Source organism: Anabrus simplex, chromosome 1 (assembly GCF_040414725.1).
Source record: "Anabrus simplex isolate iqAnaSimp1 chromosome 1, ASM4041472v1, whole genome shotgun sequence".
Lineage (NCBI taxonomy): Eukaryota > Metazoa > Arthropoda > Insecta > Orthoptera > Tettigoniidae > Anabrus > Anabrus simplex.
In genome coordinates, this window is record NC_090265.1 from 1363354837 (window position 1) to 1363365610 (window position 10774).

Below are 10774 nucleotides of genomic sequence, written 5' to 3' on the forward strand. Positions count from 1 at the left end.
TGTGATCACGTTTCTCTCCAATATCTTCACGCCATCTGGCTGGCAGCCAAGGGCCAAGGCCCTAATCGATTCTTACACCACGGATTTCTTTTGTTTGTTTCTTTGTTATTGTTGTTGTTGTACTTTAAATGGTATGTTCATGCTGCAGCTTCGCTGCTGGCACATGGATGATCGCCCTAGCACCTCGCTGCTGGCAGTTCACAGTAGTGGTCGAAAATTCAAAACAGCTGAAATGACAATTAAGGCTGTTTGTAGTTTGTAGTTTGTAGTTTGCTGAACACTTGGACTACGAAGACATACTTTCAAAGGCTACCCGGTCAAGGAGGAACAACGCAACTCCAGCTGAAGGTAATCACATAAATGGGATTGTAAATAAAGGATACAGATCTCTGCACGTGGTTATGAGGGTGTTTCGGGGTTGTAGTAAGGATGTAAAGGAGAGGGCTTATAAGTCTCTGGTAGGACCCCAACTAGAGTATGGTTCCAGTGTATGGGACCCTCACCAGGATTATTTGATTCAAGAACTAAAAAAATCCAAAGAAACGCAGCTCGATTTGTTCTGGGTGATTTCCGACAAAAGATTAGCGTTACAAAAATGTTGCCAAGTTTGGGCTGGGAAGAACTGGGAGAAAGGAGACGAGCTGCTCGACTGAGTGGTATGTTCCGAGCTGTCAGCGGAGAAATGGCGTGGAATGACATTAGTAGAAGAATAAGTTTGAGTGGCGTCTTTAAAGTAGGAAAGATCATAATATGAATATAAAGTTGGAATACAAGAGGACAAATTGGGGCAAATATTCATTTATAGGAAGGGGAGTTAGGGATTAGAATAACTTACCAAGGGAGATGTTCAATAAATTTCCAATGTCATTGAAATCATTTATGAAAATGCTAGGAAAACAACAGATAGGGAATCTGCCACCTGGGCGACTGCCCTAAATGCAGATCAGTATTTATTTATTTATTTATTTATTTATTTATTTATTTATTTATTTATTTATTTATTTATTTATTTATTTATTTATTTATTGAAGCTTTTGATGTGGGGAATAAATTCAGAGATTTTTTTAACGAGTGAATCGCAGTTCTGTTGGCGAATGTATTTTAAGATAATTTGGTGTGTTAAATATGTAATAAAAAGTGTAAAATACCTCGCCGGGATTTTTCATTGCTTTTCTACTACGAGAGTTGATTGAAGAATGAAGTTACAAATGCTTCATTTCGTGATTTAATAGTGTACTTTTAAGTAACGTAAAATAAGTGGTTATGGTCCGACTCGTTGGTTGAACGGTCAGCGTACTGGCCTTCGGTTCAGAGGGTCCCGGGTTCGATTCCCGGCCGGGTCGGGGATTTTAACCTTAATTGGTTAATTCCAATGGCACGGGGGCTGGGTGTATGTGTTGTCTTCATCATCATTTCATCCTCATCATGACGCGCAGGTCGCCTAAGGGAGTCAGATGGAGAGACCTGCACCTGGCGAGCCGAACCCGTTCTGGGATATTCCGGCACTAAAAGCCATTCGAAATTTCATTTCAGTGGTTGTGGAGTATCTCATTTTGACTTTAGTTAGGTCTCCTAAACAAACTGTATTATTTGCAGTTTAAAAATTAACTGTCGAACTTTCCATGAAAAACGAGGTACTTCATATAAATCATCTGCTGGTAGTGATAAAGGCCCCCCAAATAGCAAGAATAAAAAACCTAAGTTAACATACTCGTTTCACATTTTTTTGCCACTTCATTTTATAGTTTGATGATAATGATGATGTTTGTTGTGTGAAGCGGGTTAACATCTAGGTCATCGGCCCCTGATGGTACGAGATGGAACGAAATGGATTAAAAGTTGTAATTAACCCACTAGCTAGGATTAGAAAAATGATGTTGATCAGGAGAATTATAATAAATTTAAAATAATCAGTGAATCTAATTCGCAAAGCATTATCTTCCTCTAAATTTAAAGGAGTAAAATGTAGTACAATTGAATAAGGCACTGACATAGAACTCAAATCATGTATTTAACTCAAATAAAAAATACACAAATTAGAATAGAATAGAATAGATTTATTTATCATCAACAGGTTATTTTCCCAATTAAAGATGATTCAATAAAACATAATATACAACAAATACACCTTAAGAAAATACACTAATTTCCTAAAATAATAACCAAATTCAAACTAAATCTAGAGACCATTTTTATATGCATATTTACAATTAAATAAACAAATATATAAAATCAATCTCTTTAAATAATTGACATTATTAAACTACGTGTAGTAACATTTACATATCTTACATATAGGGCCTTACATTCATGAGGTCATTAGGGCATGTCTAATTTTAGACGGGGGTGAGTGAAAAAGGTCCACTGATTCACCCACCTCATTCAGTGATGTTAGTGCCCTCACAAGCCATGAGTTAGCCCGAGCCACAGTTCTCACTTTAGGCAGATGAAAAATATACCTTTGCCTAGTATTGCGACGAGGAACATGTAATGGAATCAGCTCCAGTAATCTTGAGCAATCCACTCTATTCGTCAGACACTTATAAAGAAAGAGGGCATTGGCACATCTGCGGCGTGAGTGCAATGTCCTCATGCTCATAGTCTCACAGAAAGACTCGTAATCGGACGAAGAGAGAGAAATACCCAAACTCTTGTAGCTGATCCATTTCATGAACCTTATTTGGACTCTTTCCAAGTTTTGTATTAAATACTGCTGTGAAGGCAGCCACACCTCGCAACAGTATTCTAACGATGGCCTGATTAGAGTGCAAAACAAACTTATTAGAGTTCTAGGAGAAACAAATTCGGCACAATTTCTTTTCAGAAAGCCAAGTAATTCAAACCGTTTCCTAGAAATCTTGTCTAAATGTTTCTCAAAGGAAAGACCGTAGCAGTTTGAAAGTGACACACCAAGATCATTTATTTCATTCGCACGAGCTATTTGGTTATTGCATAAGTGGTAAGGGTAATTTACTGGTTCCAACTTGCGTGAAAATGTAATTGCATTGCATTTTGAAGTATTCAAACCAAGCAGCCACTTTTTACACCAGTTACTTAGTAGGTTTAAGTCGGACTGTAACAACTTACAGTCCAACTCACTATTGATTACCTTAAAGATCTTTAGATCGTCAGCATAGAGAAGGCAATTACTGTGTTGTATAACTGATGTTATATCATTTATGAATATGATAAAGAAAATAGGGCCCAGTAAAGAGCCTTGGGGGACACCTGAAGTAGGGTGGTACGGCTTTGACATAATACAATCAGCTTTTACTACGCAAACCCTATTAGTGAGGTAGCTTCTAATCCACTACAAAGCACTTCCTCCTATCCCATATGCTGACAATTTGGTGAGTAGAGCAACATGTTGAACTGAATCAAAGGCTTTGGAGAAGTCCGTATAAACAAGATCCAGTTGTTGCCTCCTATCGAGAGATTCAGAAATGAAATTGATATACACCGCCATATTGGACACAGTAGAGCGTTTCTGTACAAAACCGTGCTGCGCTATATTAATATACTGTGAAATTGAACTGTACAATCTCTTATACACGATCTTCTCTCCCACCTTTGAGATTAGGGACAATAACACAACAGGCCTATAGTTATCAAACACCATTTTATCTCCTTTCTTGAACACTGGTATGACGTAACCTTTCTTCCACTCACACGGAAAATACCCTGACGAGAATAACATACTTATTATGATGCTAAGTGGCCTACCTACCTCAGATGCACATTCTTTCAATACTACTGCGGGTACGTCATCTGGACCACATGATTTGGAGGTATCCAAAGAAGCAAGAATTGAAGATACCTCTGCTGGAGAGGTCACTATTGAAGTTAGGCCTATATCACACACGGACGAAGCGGATAGATTACACTGTACGGCAGGTGAGTGATACTTTTCAAAGGTATCTGCAAAACTGTCCAAGATGCTCCTCTTGTACACTTCTTTTCAGAAGAGATTAATCCTGATGTAAACAAATAGGCGGAGCACCTTGCCTTTGCACGTGGACATAGACATACTTCATTGGAGAAGCAACCGTCGCACTCACTCGATTGTATGCGAGCTCGAAGGAAAGTAGTACGTCGCATTAATTTTATTTATTTGATTACATTTATAGAGTTTGGAAGAGTACGTAATCAGAAATATATATGCTTGATTATAAAAGAGTGATTAAATAACGAGAAATGAAGGCACAAAGCGTGGTGTAATACAGGAAGTCAACTCGTAGTGGGGAAAGTCCCAAGCTGTACAGCGTGGAGATAAGGTATTGCATCTTCCAGCAGTCAGTGAGTCAGTATTCATAGTAAGAGAAATGGAGCAAGAGGAAGGACCATCGCGTGTAGTGAAGCACAAAAGAAGAAAACCGCTCAGAAGTGACCATGTGCTGTGTATTGTGAATGTGTTCAATAAACTAACTGAACAGAATCCAGGTTTGGTCGTTTATTCAGACGTTCAGATCTTCGCACTGTTGTCGTATGCGATGCGTAGCACTGTACGTCCGAACACGAGACGTTCACGGGGTGGAGGTAGGTACTAAACTCTCAGCAAATCACAACTCTTTCTTTGGCGGAGGCGTAGACATACCATGTTTACATCAGGATTAAACTCTCGTGAAAATAATTATAGAATAAAAAGTAGTTAACAATAAAAGGAAAATTAGAAACAAATATGAAATTCACTTTTAAACACGCTAAAACAGGCCACTATCCCTCGTAAAATTGAGAACGAGTTCTACGACTGCTCATCATCTCGTCACTTCATTTACCCCATTTGAACCTATGATGATTCGCATGCTGCTGGTTCCAAATCGCATTTCGTTCGAAGACAGGTTCAGATTGCAAGTGATTACAGAAGATCTGTATAGAGTGCGAAGAGTGGGAGAGCGGGTGACCTTGAAAGAACCAAACACAGTTCAAGATACAGGACAGCCGGCGATGTGCCAGACTCGAAAAACAACGTGTTTGAGACCATCGATGTGGCGAGGATAGCAGCCAGCAGCGTAGCTATAAGCCGGGCTCCAGGATAAAAGCACCGATTGAGATCCATTAGTTTGTTTCATCATTGCCTAACGATGTGCGACGCTGTAGCATAAACGTACGCTTACGGATACAGTCAATTCTTCACGATCAGACTGGGGCAGTAGAGATCCTCGCTATTTCAGAATCTGTTTGATCGAAATTCACGTTAATGAAAGCGGGAGGAACACGTAGGACCTAAGGGGACATTCTAACTACCTTTTGACGCAATTTGTCAGAAAAATGGTTAGTGGACGCTAAGACAACGGGGCGCACTATCCTTGAGGCAGGTCTTTGGCAATAGCAAGTGACAATGTTAGAGGAGGAGTGGAACCTATTTCTCCACACCAATAAGCTACGTTCATCTTGCTCATTCTCCAATAGCAGTGATGCAGCAGCATGCCCACTCCATGTTGAATGAGCTTTGCAATATTTCTATGTCACTGAGTAGCTTACAGCAATGTTCCTAACAACTGCTGCTGGTAGTCCGTTGTGTTCATTTACATTTCTGGTTAACAACTGCATGAGAATACGTATAAGGACAAGTAGCAACTAGACAGTGTTTGGAACTCAGCAGGTTATGAGGAAATGGATCGCTTGATGTGGCGCTCGTCACACTTAGATCATACAAGCGTTGTATGTACGTGCGTTTCAACGGACGTTAGGCATTTGTTCAGATGAACGTTGCTGTGCGTGCTTTCGCCTGTTTTAATCTGGACTTTATATAGGTTGTTTCACTTACTGTACATTATTACTTATTAAGAAAAAGAAAAGTTCAGTAAGTTTCACATCCCTATCATCGCACCCTCCTTCGATTAACTTCATTCTCACGTGCATTATCTCAGCAATGGCTTAAGAACTCCCGAATGCATAAAAATACATACAAACATACATACAGTATATACCGTATATGTGGAACTGCACCGGAGGAGATGCAAGCAAATACATTGATGTAAACACCATTATTAACCGTTATTAATCACCGTCGTTCACGAAGAAACAAAGTAATAAATCACTGAAATCGTTATTACTTTTCATTTGATAATTAGAGAAATACAAATATAAATTCGTGTCCTCGTCCCCAGGTGGAGCAGCTTTTTTCAGGCATACCCTCGATGGACGTGAACTGAATGTTCCTTTTATTTTAACCACATACCGGACCTTCTAGCAATCTTAAATTTCCCTCAGTATCAGGAATCGAACCTAGGCCTCAAATGACGTCAGGCAATACCGTTAACCGTAATACTACGGAGGTAGACATTGCAAAAATATTAACTTATTCGGGGTCAATAGAAATTAAAGACAGGGAGCGTTGTATTAATCGATATACTGTCTATTTGTGCATGCGTGGTCTGTAATTAAATTAATGTTATAATAAAGCGTCTGTACAGAATATATAATGTAGTCATCGTAAAAAGAATTTAATTTATTGTTTTCTTCCTTTCCAGTGGTGTCAATGGGAGATGAACATGGCAAATCATAGGACTTTCAAACAGGACAGGGACTACATAATATTGCTGGAAATGGAAGACCTCGACCATGATAACTTGCCAAGTCACCTCCAGTACTTGATTGATTCAAGGACTTACATCAAATGGCCCCAGGATCCTACAGACCTTCGTCAAATTCAGAAATGTTGGCAGAAACTGAAGATCGTTCTAGGTGATAGTCTCTTCAAGAAAACCGGAAGAGGTCCTCCAAAAGGAACTGTTCTTGATCCATGAAATGTTCGCGCGCATTTCAGGCACTCTTATGTTCCTTTTTTAAACAAAAGTGCATACACACTTTTCAGACAGAAGATACTAGACTGGAGTCATTGTGAAAATCGTAGAGCCCTTGCAGTCAGAATGTGCTCAAGCATCATGTAGAAGTTTGGGAAAAGTTTAAATGAATAGTGATAACATTTAACAAAACTGGTTTGAGTATTTGTTCTATTTAATGTTAAGAAGTCCTCGAAGTCGAATATACAGTATATTAAACATATGAGTGACTAATAAGTGTAATCCCATACCTTTTTATAAGCTAGTGTCATATTAGGATCTACCTACGAGAGGTTGGAGAACAGAGAAACCCCACAATATATTGGAAATACAAATGTAAGTGTACAAACTAAATATCTGAGGATATCGGATTGTGAATAGTAATTATAATTAAAAATGGTGCCAAATTTCCGTATGGGAAAATCAAGTGATTATAAATGTCTTGTATGTCTCTTGGACATGGCCATCCATCAACATTGTCTGGTCATCCATCAATACTTTACATCACAGCCTGCACGGCTGCTAGGTAACACTTCCGTCACACAAATTTTCCGATAACCCCCGGCTCTAAGAAATATTTATATCTATACAATGGCACGTCTGACAAAAGCATGGGAGAGCCACAGCATTACTCTCACCACAAAGATGCGCCTCGTCGATACTTCAATGTTCGTCAACTTTCTCTATGCGCCTAAATGTTGGGCACTGAGAATCCCATGGACTGCCAAGAGAACTAATCAGTCAATATTGGATAGCACTTTCCTCTTTCATTCCAGGGTCCCAACATACCTTAAATATAAATGCAAGTGAACGAGAAACATAACTGAGAAAATCAGGAGAATAATAACAATTGAAAAATTCACAGCGGCACAGCTGACAGTATTACGAAAATAATAATTCAGGTAAGAAATATCATTGCTTCCCTTATTTGAATTCTTCTGCTTTGACGATGACCTGATTCAGGTATCGTGTAATTATGGACTAATGTGCAGTGACAAGCGATTTACACAAATCTACATTGTGTTCATACATTTATAGTGGTGTACTCGTAGCCACATTGAAACATTATTATTAATAAATACATTGGGAAATATCCTGGTGGCAATGATCGCTTACAGTAGTGTAATCATAAAGTTAAAACATAATTACCCAAAAACAACAACAAAACAACAAGTACAACAAGAAAAGAACAAGCAATTCCATGGAAAGAAAATAATACAAGAAGTACTACTAGTTTAACATTCTAAACCTAGCATCATCATATACAAATTCACACACAAGTTAAGTATTTCCAGTGCTTAACACTACGGCTTACTATACTACAGGTTCAGCTTACTACTAGCTTAAAATTACAACACCGTTATATACAATTTCACACGTACATTAAGTACTTCAAATTTTACACCATGACTTACAACAAGAACGACAACAACAACAAGAGTACAACAAGCAATACCCTGGAAACAAAATATTACAAGAAATACTACTAGTTTAACATTCTAAATTCAGCATCATCATATACAAATTCACATACAACTTCAGTATTTCCACTGCTTAATACTACGGCTAACAATACTATAAGTTGAGCTTACTACTAGCTTAACATTACATCGCCGTCATATACAAATTCACACATGCCTTAAATAATTCAGATGCCTTAAGATGACTAACGCAATGCGTATGTTGTTGCCCGTACTCTCAGACGACCGAGTGTCGAGTCCCAGTTTCAGTAAGAAGTTTCAACTGATAAATCATCTAGCGTGGACGTAGATGACTCCGGGAGTCCCAGAAATTTCGACGGTATACTGAAGAAAGTATGGCGATTGGTAATTTATTTCTTGAAACTTCATGAAACGGAATTGGTGGCATTTTAACAAAACTCTCGTATGCCATAATATCAAATGGGTTAGTTCCCGTTTCTTGACGAAATATTAGATGTTATTCTAAACAATATTTATGAGTAATAACATTGTGATTAGGAACTGCAAGGTAGAATGTTGGCCTATGTGTCACGGTGGCTAACTGAAAGAAATAATTAAAGCAAGACATGTTATTATTGATTCACTTACTTGAAACATGTCTTATTTTTCTTGATTGATGACCTGATTTTGATATCGAGAATTGTACACTAATTTTTATCAGCAGGCGTTACTCTTTCTTCAGCTCTGCTGGAGAAGAACGACACTTGTTTCTTTAATTAGATCTACATAAATGTACTCCTTGAATGTAATCTGACCTCTGTGAGAAGAGAGCACTAGAATAAGATAGTTTCTTCCGATTTCGTGATTTACCTGTTACTCGAATTACTCGATCTAAATCAGGCATTTTGTACATAAGGAATTATAAGAGAAGAAAATTGCATGCGGAATTCCATCTTAGGTTGGGGTCTAACGTCGCACTTACATGGTTAGGCTTTCGCCTGCGGTGGAGTGAGCATTGGTTAATATTGGAAAGGCATCAGCGATACATAGGCTTCTTAAATGTACAGCCCGTTATTTCCCTGGCTTGGAAATGGGAAACCTCAAAACACCATCGTCAGCGTAGCCAGCGTTTTGGTTCGAACCCACCGTTCCTAGGAAGCTCTTCCAGAGAAAAATAGAATTTTTCAAATTGTCCGCCACCACATTTCAAAGGTGAGTAGCTAAAGAGTGCAGCGCTGAGGTTTGCGATGCAAGATGGCGGATAACAGCTTGTCAAATAGAATTTTTCAAATAGTCCGCCTCAAAGGTAAGTAGTTAAAGAGGGCAGCACTAAGGTTAGCGATGCAAGATGGCGGATAACAGCTGTTACGTAGAAACTACCCACTACTACGATAAAGATAGCAGCACGGTGCTCTGTTGATTAAAGATGGCAGCAAGTCAAATATATTTTTTAAAATGCCGCCACCACATGTCAAAGGTAAGTAGCTAAAGAGGGCAGCACAATGCTCTGTTGATTAAAGATGGCAGCTTGTCAAATATAATTTTCAAATCGCCCTCCTCAAAGGTATGTAGCTAAAGAGGGCAGCACGGTGCTCTATAGATTAAAGAAGGTTGCTGTTTTCCCGCTACTACGAAAAAGATAGCAGCACGGTGCTCTGTTGATTAAAGATGGCTGCTGGATACAATTTTAAACTGCCGCCACCACATTTCAAAGATATGTAACTAAAGATGGCAGCACGGCGCTCTGTTAATTAAAGATGGCGGATGATAGCTGGCGGAATTGCCCGCTACTACGATAAAGATGGCAGCACGATGCTCTGTTGATTAAAAATGGCTGCTGTCAAATATAATTTTTCAAATTGTCCACCACCACATTTCAAAGGTATGTAGCTAAAGAGGGCAGCACGGTGCTCTCTTGATTAAAGATGGCGGATGACAGCTGTCAAAAAAGCATGTGGCTTTGTTTCCAAACAAGAGCAAGTGGAATTTTTCAAATTGCCGCCACCACATTTCAAAGGTATGTCGCTAAAGAGTGCTGCACTGAGGTTTGTGAAGCAAGATGGCAGATGACAGCTGTCAAAAAAGCACGTAAGTTTGTTTCCAAACAAGAGCACGTGGAATTTTTCAAATTGCCGCCACCACATTTCAAAGGTATGTAGCTGAAGAGGGCAGCACGGTGCTCTGTTGATTAAAGATGGCGGATGACAGCTGTCAAAAAAGCACGTGGCTTTGCTTACCGATTCAAATCTCGCGCTAGTAAGGTTAAGTTGGCAGAACTGAGATTTAGGCCCGTGAAGATGGCAGCACTGTGGTTAGCGATACGTTGTTGTCGATGATAGCTGTCAAAAAGCACGTGGCTGTCAAAAAAGCACGTGGATTTGTTTACCGATTCAAATCTCGCGCTAGTGAGGTTAAGTTGGCAGCATTGAGGTTTAGGCCCGTTAAGATGGCAGCAGTGAGGTTAGCGATGCATTACATACAATCATTCACAATGTCTCTAAAGTAATTGGACAAGCGGATTTCTTCATTCGAAGGAAAGCTAAATGACATCCAAGCTCGCTTTGAGAA

General features: G+C 39.2%; 1 protein-coding gene across 1 annotated transcript in view; it reads left to right on the forward strand.

The window, feature by feature from the left end:
• Nucleotides 1-7168, forward strand: part of LOC136878852 (toll-like receptor 2) — a 39917-nt gene extending 32749 nt beyond the window's left edge. The window contains exon 5 of the mRNA XM_067152389.2: nt 6474-7168. Within this exon, the coding sequence (XP_067008490.2) occupies nt 6474-6749 (276 nt within the window). The 3' untranslated portion in view covers nt 6750-7168. The remainder of the gene's footprint in view (nt 1-6473) is intronic.
• Nucleotides 7169-10774: the final 3606 nt, after the last annotated feature.